General features: G+C 48.1%; 1 protein-coding gene across 1 annotated transcript in view; it reads left to right on the forward strand.

Moving 5' to 3' along the window:
- Positions 1-1,425: 1,425 nt before the first annotated feature.
- The window catches only part of PTPRG (protein tyrosine phosphatase receptor type G), a 375,335-nt gene continuing 364,471 nt past the window's right edge, over positions 1,426-12,289 (forward strand). The window contains exon 1 of the mRNA XM_065749431.1: positions 1,426-1,531. Within this exon, the coding sequence (XP_065605503.1) occupies positions 1,447-1,531 (85 nt within the window). The 5' untranslated portion in view covers positions 1,426-1,446. The remainder of the gene's footprint in view (positions 1,532-12,289) is intronic.

Consider the following 12,289-nt stretch of genomic DNA (forward strand, 5'->3'; position numbering starts at 1 on the left):
TGCACAGTTATCAGTCACTCAGAATCTGCTGCTGGGGTTGGGGCTGCGGGTCCGGAGTGGGGTATGGAGCACCTGGGGACAGGTTTCATCTGGCTTCAAAAAAACTGCCTCACTTTGGGGAGGAGGGGTCTGGAAATACCTCACGTGTAGGGTACTGGGTGAAAAAGAGTGATTTTGTGGGGGACCTCTGCCAGTTCCCGGAGTGATGCACATTAGTGAGAAAATAAAAATGTGGGATTTTTTTTTTTTTTGGGGGGGGGATGGGGAGGTGGTTGGTTAAGGGAGTTTGGGATGTGGGCTCTCTGGAAATACCCAGTACAGAACTGGGGACGAAAAGTTGTCTGGTTTTGAGGCTGACCTTTGGCAATACCCACAGTGATGGAGTGCTATGGAGGAAAAAAAAAAAAAAAAAAGCCAAGCCTTGTGATTTTGGTGAGGATTGCTGGCAACACAGCACGGCGTTAGATGGGAAAAAAAATGCTGTAGGATTTTGGAGGAAGCTCTGACAATACCCAGTACGGTATTGTTGTACGTTACACAGCACCGAGAAGGACGGAGGGGAGCCGTATGGTTTCGGGGAGACATACACCCTTGGAGATACCCCCAGGGACACATGGCACAGGGGGGGAGGAGGGAAGGGGGCACCCCTGGGGGGGGGGACACCCAACCCGAACCCCCGCCTCCTGCAGCGAGCGCGGAGAGCGGCGTAATGGCACGAGTAACTCCAAACAGACACCGATGGGGTAAGAGTGCGAATGCAAGCCGCGTCCGCTCTCCTCAGAGCTCGCACTCCGCGGGGCGCGCACACGAGCGGGGCCCCGCGGCCAAGCGCGTCCCCGCCCCACCACCGCGGCCGCTTTAAGGGCGGCGGGGGCGCGCCTCCGGGGCGCCCGGCGCGCCGCCGCCGCCTCTTCTCTCCTCTCTTCGCCTCTCCTCTCCTCGCCGCCGCGCCGCGCTCCCTCTCCCTTTCGCTCGCCCCGCTTTAAAGTCTCCGCCAGGATCCGGGCTCGCCCGCCACTTCCTGTACAGCAGGATGGAGCGCGCCGGGGCCCCGGCTGACCGCCGCCCGCCCGCCCGTGCGCGGAGGCGGCTGTGAGCTCCCGCTCCGCGGCATGCCGCCCGCCTGAGCGCCCCGAGCCGCCCGCCCCGCGCTGCGCCGCGCGGGGTCCCCGCGCCCTCCGGCGCTCCGCCGCCCGCCCGCCCCGCGGCCGTGGGCTTCGCTCCGCGCCGAGGAGGCGAGCAGCAGCCCCTCGCTGTCTCCCGCACGATCGCGGGTCGAAACTTATTTTCAACAAGTTTTTTATTTTTTTTTTGTTCCCCCCCTCCGTTTTTTTTTTGGTGTTTTTTTTCTTCCTTTTCAAATTTTTTTTTTTTTTTGTAATTATTATTTCCCTGCGCGTTAATTGTTTTAGCCCCTCTCCCCCCTTTCGATGTGCGGCTTTGGACATGCGGAGGCTACTGCAACCGTGTTGGTGGATCTTTTTCTTGAAAATCACCAGCTCCGTGCTCCATGATGTGGTGTGCTTCCCCGGTGAGTGAGTGCGCGCGGCGGTGCGGGGGGAATCCCGGTGCCTGCTCCGCGCGTGTCCGTGACCTCCGTGGTGCCGGCGAGAGCCCCGAGGCCGCGTTCCCCGCGCTGCGGGCGGCGCTCCCGCGAACGCCGGGGCTGAGCTCCGCTCTGCCGCGTTCCACGCTCTCCGATCGCCGCGGCGTGGGGCGGCCCGAGAAGGGGTGGAGGTGTGGGGGGAGATCCCCGGGCGATTCCCCGCTCTCGAAGGGCTGCCCGAGGGCTCCCGTCGAGCCGCGGGACCGGCGCCCCGATTCCTCCTCACTGTCTCCTTCCTCCGCCACAAACTTCGCCGCGCGCGGTGCTCAGCCCTCCCCGCCCCACTCGTGTCCGCGGAGCTGCCCCGCCGCGCCTCGTGCTGACCTTGGCGGGGCGGGTGGTTGCGGAGCCGCGCTCCCGCTCCGCGCCGGGGCTGACTCCGCGCTCCCCGCGGGGAGACGGCGATGCGGCCCGCGGGCTGGGGAGCCCCGCTCCTTCCCGTCCCTTCCCCCACCACGCTCTAGGCTCCGTTCCCCCGCACCTTCCGCCTAAATGAGGCGGCCCCGCTCCGCGCCCGCCCGAGCTCCGCTCCGCGGCCCCGGCAGCGCCCCCGGCCCGGGGGAGCTCACGGCTCGGGCCGTGGTGCCGCCGGTCCCCGCCAGGGGCGCTCTGTCGCCGCCGCTGCCCCCGCGGGGCCGCGCCGCTTCGGGCTGAGCCGCCGGGCCCCCTCGGCTCCACGCCGCCCGCTCGCACGCTGCCGGGCGCAAACCCGCGTGCCGGGCTGCCCCCCCGCGCTTCTTGGGGTCGTCCTGAAAGCGCCTTAATCCCCCCTTCCCCCCGAGCCTCTCTCCCCCACCTGGTTTGTTTCTTTATTCGCTTCCCGGATTTGCGCCCCTTCCGTCGGGGTCGCGGTGGGATGCGCTCTCCGCTGTGTGCGGGGCCACGCGTGGGTCGCGGCCCCGCGGCTCTTCCCGCGTGCTGCTGCCGCTGCCCGGCTGTGCGCTGCTCCCCGTGCTCAGACGGGAGCAAGGCTGCCGTTCTCGAAGCGTTGCAGCAACTTCCACTTTTTTATTTTTTATTTTTTTTATCTTTAAACGCACTTCATTTTTATTTTATTTCTTTTTCTAACCTCCAGCGTGGAGCTGAGCAGGTAGAGCTGCTGTATTCCGGTCTTTCCAGCAGCTTCTCGGATGGTGAAATGATTGGAAGCAAAAAGAAAATGAGCTGGAGAGAGGGTTAATACCTCTGCAGCTCTTGAAGAAACATTTATCTCCTTTGTATTGATTTCTTCTCAATTCCAGCCCTCAGAGTGAAGCCTTTCTCTCTGGTTCTGATATATATTGCACAGTAATTACATCTAGAAGGCAGGCTCTAGGCTCGCATGAGCAAAACAAGCTGCGATTTAGGCTTAATATGACAATATTGTGAGACTTGCAGATTTAGATCAGCAGTGTTTGAACCTGCTAATATTTGCCTCGTGGTTTGAATATCATGGAGTAGCAGGTCCGTGGCTGTTTGCTGCGTGTAGGTGAACTCTTCGAAGCCAGAAGCTGTAAAACAGCTGTGTAATACTTGGGGGTGTCTCTGGGCTGTCCATCACTAAGGGTTTGCTTGGGGAGCAAAGTGTTGTGCAGTCTTTATCCGGAGAAAAGCATGTCAGACTGCTGTGAGTTTGTACTGAAAAGCAGCAATTTGTGGGGTACAAGTGTGTGTGTGTGTGCGCGAGGGGTAGATGCACTCCGGACTGTGATCACGCATGGGAGATGCCCGAGGCAGGGAAGCTGCAGGGAGGATCTCAGTGGACTAGAACAGGACATTGGTGCTGACAGCATCCAATGGCAAATCATTGGAATTTGTGTTGGCGGGGAATCCCAGCCGTTATTAACCATGTAGTGTCTGTCATGAGAGTTTCAGTTGCTTTCATGCTGTTTGCTGAGGGTCTAAGGTGTGTGTTATTTTGTGTGCTAAGTAACAACTGTATTTCCCCCCCCCCTCCCCTCTTCGTACCCGGTTCTCTTTAAGTATGAGGGGTCACCATTTGTGTTCTCCCTTCTAATTCACTTTGTGAAGAACCACAAAGGCCACTTTTTCTTCTAAATAAATAAATAAATGAACCATGCTGCAAAACAGCCTTTACGGTATTATTAGGATTGCAGTCAATGCTCCCCGTGTAGAGAGGCGTATGTGTTGCTGTCCCTTTGGTTGCAATAGAAGAAAGGAGTCACCCTTGCATGCTCAAATCCGTAGGTAAGGTATTGCTGTTTCCAAAGTGTTAAGTTCAGTGCATTTTTCTGTGGGCCTGTCACTGGTAATTGCAATGCTTAATAAATCAAACCAAGACAAGGTAAAAGAGGTTGTTTCCATGGGGTCTGTTTGCTCATTAATCTAAATTCACAGTACCAAAAATCAGTAAGACATTAATAGTATCTCGCTGTGATACCCTTCTACATCGTTTCTCAGTGCTCTGCTGAGAGGTAAATACTTTCTTGTGAAGGAAATAAGTGCACCTCTGCGTTTGTGGCTGTTGCTGTCACAGTCCTGTCATCTCCGGGTGATAATTGTTGGTGTTTCCTTCAACAAGACGCATAAACCTACATTAGCTCAGTATTTGTGAATGAAATTGTCCCCATCCTGGTGATTGTCTGTAAATGCGTTTTGGGTTTTTGAGTCTTCGTACTTCCGAGTGGAGAGGTAATCCTGCTGTAACTATTTTCTGCCTGGAGGAAAAAATAGCCTCAGAGCTTTTCTGACGAACTCATCAAATGCTACTTTAGCTGTTTTGTCAAGGTGCTGAGAAGACCGCCTTTGTTTGCTCAAGGTTTTGCAGAGGAAGGTGTACTGTGCACGTAGAGAAATACGGAACGTACAGGAGAGGGCCCTCCAAGACTTTATTTAGTCCTGTGGCTTTTATGAAGATGACACTTCTTACATTTTAATTATCCCTTATTTTCAGTGCCTTCTTAAAATACACTTTGCATTCCGGGAAGCTGCTAATGGAGTCCTTGCAGATAAAGAATGTTGAATGAGCCTTCCCAGGCTGCTCGAGCTGAGTGGGCTGGCATGCTTCTGGGGGCAGCTCAGGGAGAGCTTCGCTGTCCGTGCGGGAGCAGGTTTGCAGGAGCTGAGTTGTGGTTTACACAGCCAGGATGTGGCTTTCCGGAGTCCTCAGGCAGTCACAGGAGCTGCCTGCACTGCCAGCCAGAGAACGAGAGGACCCCGAAGTTAGGGAGGGAGCAAGAGGCCTCATGGAGGGGAGGCACTTCCAAAAAGTAAATGAATGCAAGTTAGGGGTAACTGGAGTTTAGTCACATCAGGGCGTTGAAGAGATTCAGGTTTGTGTGTGTTCAGGCTGGGGATGCTGCTCTGCTTGGGAGAGAGAGAAGCTCGTGCCTATGTGTGTGGGTTAGGGCATCTCTGGCTGTTCTCTCATGCCCTAATGCCTCTCCTTTTTCACAAGGAAATGGGGATGGAAGGATTTTGTAATTAAAAAAAAAAAAAAAAAAAAGTATGTTCTGGTCAGAGCAGTGAGGCACTTACTGTGGGTGTAGTGCAGAGATGCTGCCTTGTTGCTTGCTGTCCTTTCTGTATCACATTGGGAACCTCTGCTGAGCAGCCGGGGCCTGCTGAGCTCTGTAGAGGGTTACCCTGTCACCTCTGCTCCTCTGTGTGAGAGTCGGAACAGCTGAGTGTTGGGGAATAAAGTGCTTTAGTGCAGCTCAAAAAAGAAACCAGTGTTAAGCTCTTTGCTCGCCCTCTAAACCTAGAACTGGAAGCACAGGGAGATTTTGGGACCACAGAAATCGCTGCAAAGCACCTATTGATTTCAGTAGGGTGGTGGCTTTGCTCACAGCTTCCCTCTCTTTACTGAGGGAAGTGGTGTCTTTAGTGACATGTGTGCCCTTAGTTAAAGCTGTGCTGTTATAGAGATGCTTGTGTTTGGTTGGGGTTTGTATCCAATTACAGTGAGTCCAGATAACAGTGAAGACCCTGTTCACCTCTTGATCAGCACTCCAGGACTAACTTGGGGTTTTCTGAAGTAGTGTTATTAAAGTTGGCTCTAGATTCAGTGTTTGGGTTTCACGGTTAAGCTAAAGAAATGACTTCAGACTATTAATCTCAACTATCATTGGAAAAAAATGCTAATCATTTTGTTGCTGCTCTTTAGCAGCCAAATGAACATGTGGCATGATGTGATCTAAAGCCTAAGGGTACAGTAATAGCACTGTTCTTTAGCTAATATATATCATTAATCTGTGAAATTATGGAAAAAATTATACTTGCTTCTGTTTGCCCAGGTTTCTGTCCTTCCATTTTTAAAGGCCAGAGTTGCTGCTGTGTTTACCAAGCTGTAATTATTTACATTTACATGCTGTGGTACTTAAACTGTTGTCTAAAATCAAACTTCTAAGTATTTTCTGAGGATTATCTAAGCATCTGAGGTTGCAGGTGTGCCCCATGTGGGTTAGTCTGTGCTTTTATATGTTTCTTCTGGGGATTGCTTTAGGTATCCCTGTACCTTCACAGACGATTTCCCTTCTTCACGAGATAACCTCCCGTTGATGTTTCTTCCAAGTGAGACTTGTAGGCCTGTGTCATATTGTGCTGGGCTGGCAGGGATGTGACTGTGTGGATTGGCAGGAGGAATCAGGCTGTGTTGGCTTGGTGGAAGCAGAGCAGAGAAGGACAGCTTTAAGTGAAAGCTTTTGTAGTGAGAAGCCCAGGCTGTGAACACCTGGAGACAGCCAGCTACACAGTAACTCGTATGGAAAGGCTGGTTTACACATTGTGTCAACAAACAGCTGGAAACAGCCAGAGAAGTCATCCTTGGGTATAGTTAACTTTAACAGAATCATCATCGAATGGCTTAGATTGGGAAGGACATTGAAGACCACCCATTTCCAACCTAGTACTATGGGCTGGCTGCTCCTTACCAGCTCAGGCTGCCCTGGGCCATCCAGCCTGGCCTTGAGACCTCCACTGCCTCACTGCCTTCTGAGTACAGAAGTTCTCCATAATATCAGACCTAAATCTCCCTTCTTTAAGCCATTCCCCCTTGTCCCATCATTTACCTTTCGAATTACTTGGTAGATTGTGATGCTTGCTGGTGCTTGTTACCCAAGTAACCAACTAGATTCCTGCTGAACCTGACCCATGGTGAGTCGCTATGGCTCCTTCCTTCCAGCTCTGCTCAGGAGGTGCAGCTCTGCAGAGCAGCCTAACCCCACTGCAGTGAGGACAGGTGTATCCATGTGTAATCAGGGCTGCACTGGCTATGCCTCAGGGTACTTGCCTTTTTGTGTACACTCTTCATGTTTATGCACAGTTGATGGGGTGCAGTGGATTCTTGTTTTCTTTTGCCTTGAGCTGTAAGGTGACAGAGACACTTCCCACCCAGAAAGTGAACAGATGAATTGGAGGCACAAAGTGTGAGCAAAACAGTGAAGGTACTGAGATACTCTGTGGGTATTGCTGTTTTGGTTTTCCTTTTCTTTAGTTCTTTGCAGTACTGTTGGGATGCAGTGGTGGAGGATCATCTCCACATCTGATTGAGGGAGGAGGGAGAACACAGCAGTAAAATAAATAAATAAAAAGACACTTGTGCAATCACTGTAAGATATGTCTTTATTACACTGAATGTGTAACCTTTGGGCAATATGAATGTCTTTGGGAGAGCTATGGCTGAAGTAAAATCATCTGGTACGTGGTCTTGTTGTTTTTAATGTGGTTTTATTATGCATCTCTAAGCTTGCTTGGGAGTTGAAGTACTAGTGTTCTTAATTATCAAGTCATTTGAATAATGATGAACCATTTTCTAGAACCTAAAACTTGACCGCATTGTGCACCTGCCAGCAGAACTGACACACAAAATCTCAATTGATGTGGGTGTTGCAGTTTTTCTGTGCATAAATGCTGCAGCGATGCCTGAATATGTTTATCCTGTGCCAGTGTCTGCTTTGAGGGACTTTGCATTCATAGCATGGAGGCCTTTCTAAAGAAAATCTAGGTGTTTTGAGACTTGGATGCTTAGCTGAGGAAAGCCGCTTTGAAAAATCCTTTTCTCAGCTTGCAGATAGGTAATGAATGAGACCTTGAGCTCTGAAGAGCTGCATTGGTATTTCGAAGCGGAACGTGGGATGTTATTTGGTCTTGTGGCAGCTGTTTTGTTCTCTTTTTGGAAATAAAGTGTGTCTGTTACAGTTCTTCTGTTGGAGCTGGTTTATTCTGCTGACGCTAAGGGGCAACTATCTGATGACTCCTCACAGGGAAAGCAGGCGGTTGTTCAGTTTTCCCTCCTTTGCTTCTTCCATCCTTTGTCCTTGCAGGAGGCTTGGGAGTGACGCTGAAAATAACCTAATGCCTGCTTTAGTCACAGCACTGCCTTGGCTGTTTGCTCCTACGAAAACATCTACCATTTGGATTGTTCTTTAGCAGCCTGCTGTCGTAGACCTGGAGTTCAGTGGCTGGTTTCTGTCAGGCTGGTAGAAAAAGAAGTGTTGGCTGCCTCAGGGCGGAAGAGGCCTTCGCTGCAAGCAGTGGTGAGTAAGCAATCAAGATAGGAAGGCAAAATCAATTGTGCCACACACCCTCAATAAGCCATTTTTCTAGCAAAGAAATAAACAGGAAGTCTTCTGTCCCAATGCTTACTGTCTTCAGACCTTATTTGATTTCTTAAAATTAAGGATGTCCATGCAGAAACCCCTACAGCACTGAGGACCACTGCTCTACTTCGAGTCATGGTTTGATATGCTTAAAGATACTCTCCTATTAAATCTATTTTTAAGGTAACTAATTTGCACATCATTGTAGATCAAATTTAGTGTGTTTTTGCTTTGTTTTCAATGGGTGGATACCTGTATCACCCTCAGCTTCGTGGACCTCAGTGTACAACTGCTCTTTGTTCTCTGTGGTTGGATATCTTTTCTATCCCTCTCACTCCTGTGGGAAACTTCAAGTCCAGACAAGAAGGATGGGCGGTAGCTTTCAAATAATTAAGTATAGATCTATGTTGTTGTCACAGTGAGTTTAAGGATTATATTTATATTTTCTATTGACTTTCATTGGTATTTTGATTCCTGCAGTTCTTGCAGCTTCCTGGGGACTGTATTGCAGGTGTGCTCCAGTCAAAGTAGGAATGAGGTCTGCGTGGAGTAACTGTCTCTGAAACATTGCATCCATTTGTAGACAGAAGGAAAAGTAGGGTGGAACTTCTCTACTTGTTGGCCTCAGTGCTACAAGTAACCAGCTTACTTATTGCTGTTACAGTGCTGGAGCTTCCGTATGTTGTAATAAATCCACGTTTAAAATACAATGTACAACTAAAATTTGCCTGTTGACAGCAGTTGCATCATCTTTTAATTGGTGAGAATTGCTAATGGAGTATTCAGGTTCTAAAATTAGTTGTTTATTTTTCTTCTCTTCTTTTGCCCCAGGGTTTTGCATCAGATTATATGGCTTCTGTAGATCTGTTTGTGTTCCAGCACAACACCTTTGTGTGGTTTTAGCTATTTAAATAAGTGTTAAAAACACAGGCATGGTGACAGCACTTTTGGAAGCTGTGACTTTTTAAATTGTTTCTTACAAGTTTGTTTATGCATTGTAAAATGCTTCTCTTTTGTTTACTGTGAATTAATTCATTGTTATCTTTGTAAACCTGGGGCGCAAAATGTTGCAAACTTACTGTGTTTTATCTTAACATAATGGCAGGTCCTCAGCTTTTGCAAATTGTCACAGCACCGTGGATGCTACTGTTACTGTGGTGGTTTTTGTCAGGGGAGGATTTGTGCTGTAGCCCTGGTGTGATTGTTCTGAAAAATGGCTGTGTGTGTTGCTTATGATCTTTCCGTGGGCTGCCTTGGTCAAAGATGTGTGGTTTTTACACAGTCACTGTGCTTCATGGGAGTTTTTGTTTTGCCATGTGTTGAAATGTAGAACCACGTCTGTGTGAGTCCTTGGGTGAGAAGCAGAGGTGTGTAGTCCTTCTGTTAAAATCCTGCCTTTCTGGAGGGATGCTTGTCATGCACAGCAGCCCTTGGAGTCGTTCTGGTGGGTTGTACTCTGTTCTCTGACCAAAGCTGTGGCTGTTGCAAAGGAAGGTGTGAGACTTACTGTCAACAGATGCCTTTTTTTAAACAGGGATTATTTGCTCTACGCTTATTTTGAAGCCAGACCCAACTTCTAGCTGTTGAGTAAAGCAGCCTCCAAAAGATAAGAAACTGAACAAGTGGTTATTACAAATATTTTGTGATGATCATTCTGCAGTAACTTGATGGATGTTAAGTGCAAAGCACAGTATTAAAGCATAGAACTTTATTAACAACTGCCTTGTATCTGTTCCACTTTTCACTACCAGTTTAAAGAGCCCTCTGGTATTTTCTTCCCATGAAAGTACTTACACACTGCAATCAATCCATATCACAGTGTCCTGATTAACTCAGTGACCTGAGCCACACAAGCCTCTTGCTATCAGATTTTATCCAGTCTTTGAATAATTTTTACAGACTTTTTTTTTGAGACTTTTCTCCAGGTTTTTATGCAACTTATTTTTAGAAAGGTGCACACCAGAGCTAAGCATGGGTCTTACTCATATCTTATATGCACAATGCTGCTGCCCTTTCTGTTTGTCCAAGGATTTTCAGTGGCCTATTTTTCTGCCACAGCAAGAAGGCTCACGTTGATTGTTTGCCTAGCGACTTCTAGATGGCTATCGGAGCCAGTGCTGAACAAAATAGTCTGCTGTTCACTGGATGTGGCCTGGAACACTAATTCTTACCATTTTTAGCTTCATTTTAATAAACTCTTTGAATAGTTTTTTTTTTTTTAATGACTTTACAAAAGCTAGAAAGGCAACTTCACTGTTATAAAGGCAGACCTTTCTAGCAGTAGTCCTCTGTGTTCCTAATGTCTTAAATTTATCTTTTGCTCTATTTTTTTTTCCTCCCCTCTATGCAGTTCATAAAGGAGGAGCAGTTGGTGCATCTTGTAATGATGCAGGTACTCACTAAGCCTCAGCTTGAGCTCAAGGAGCAGATGATCATTTGGGTGTAACCCCAAGGAGATGATGGATTGTTTAGGAATGTTTTTTCCCATCAATTCCTTCGCCTGTTAATCGTCCTACTATTGTTGGTAGGAATAGCTTTTCTTGTAACATCCTCATTTTCTTCTGGTGGATATAGGTAGGGGGAAGCAGGAATTGGGCTAATTGTGAGGGTTTAGGAGATGTGCCCTGTTGCTGTGACCATCTTTCCATTAAGCTGTCCTCCCTTGGATACTTCTAGCTTTTCCCCATGATTGTCTTGGGCAAGTTGTACTATGCACCATGTGGGGAGGGTGGATCACTTTTCTTCCTGTTAATACGATCCTGTCTGTGAAGGGAGAGATCTTTGTGACTGAAGTAAGTGAAGGGAGTGTGATGTTCTAACCATGTGGGCAAAATCTGCTGATAAGATCTGATCCACTGCTATCAGCTAATATTGGATCAAGTTCTGGGATGATGAAAAGTTTGTAAACTTGGCTGTTCCTGATTGTAGCTGATATGTCCTGCCTGCTTCAGGAGGATGGAGCGCAGGGTGGGCTGGGCCCTGGCTATGGGTGCAGCCTTAGGAGCTGGAGGGCCTGTTGGGCAGCATGCCAGCAAGGCTTTCAGTGACATTAGAAGTGCTGGACTAGATGGCTGTCATCACAAGCCCCTTCAGCATCAGTCAGTGCTGTACACGTTCTTTCTGTGCACCCTGTGCACCTGGTTGCTCCTTCACCACGAGCACTGGCTTGCAGAAATAACACTTACATGCATCTGCTGCAGGCAGTGGGACTCCTGGTCAGCCTGCACTGTGCACAGAAGGGGAGCGTGGTGCCCGGCGTTCCTACTTGCTGGAGCGTGAAGCCTGCAAGTAATGATAATACAAATGTATTTCAATTTGTAACCTGGCCTTCTGTATCAAGATTGGACTACTTCTGTTCTGTTGCACATGTGCATCACTTGGGGAAACATGCTGATAGTACTTAACATTTAATTGCTTCTCTTGATTTTATTTGTAAATTAGAATGTAGACGATCTGTAAGAAAAGCCAGTAGAGCTTAATTGGACAACGTTTTAGAGTAACAAAGAGAAAAAGACATGCATCTCTTCAGCATTTGGTGCTGAGACAAATGCAAACTTATTTATTGATCCATACATATGCTGTCATATTTTAACTACCATCTAAGCTGGAGGTCATCTCTATATTGGGTTGCCTGAGAACCTGTCGATCTTATCGCATCTTGTACTCATTTATAGTTGTTTCCATTTCTGGCTTTGTTGGAGAGACAGCTAGTGTTTCAACCTAAATTAAAATCAATAAGAAGCAATTTCATTTGTTTTTAAACTACTGGAGCAGGTTTTTTTTTCTGGTAAAACTCCGTATGTACAAGTAACTCACTTGGTTCATTCCGTCAAGGTAATTGCCAGACCTCATTAATTCCTAATTTTTGCATATGTAGGAGTGGGTTTATTTTCCAGTGTACCTAATAAAACGTCAAATATGATTTAAAAATAAACATTTACTTTAAATCATTGCTGGGAAGTAAATGCAGTAAAGAATATTTGGCAGTTAGAAGTAATTTAAAACCAGCTGGAGAGGAAGCATATGCTTGGGAAGCTATGCTGAATGGTAGCTGTGACCCAGGAGAGCAGCACTGGCAGGGCAGCACAGACTTCCCCTGGCGTGCTTGGGCAGCGCTCTGCAGGGATAGCTTCCAGTGGAAAAA

The sequence above is a fragment of the Cyrtonyx montezumae genome, unplaced genomic scaffold, assembly GCF_038088225.1.
Source record: "Cyrtonyx montezumae isolate F1298 unplaced genomic scaffold, pur_monq_1.0 scaffold_6, whole genome shotgun sequence".
NCBI lineage: Eukaryota > Metazoa > Chordata > Aves > Galliformes > Odontophoridae > Cyrtonyx > Cyrtonyx montezumae.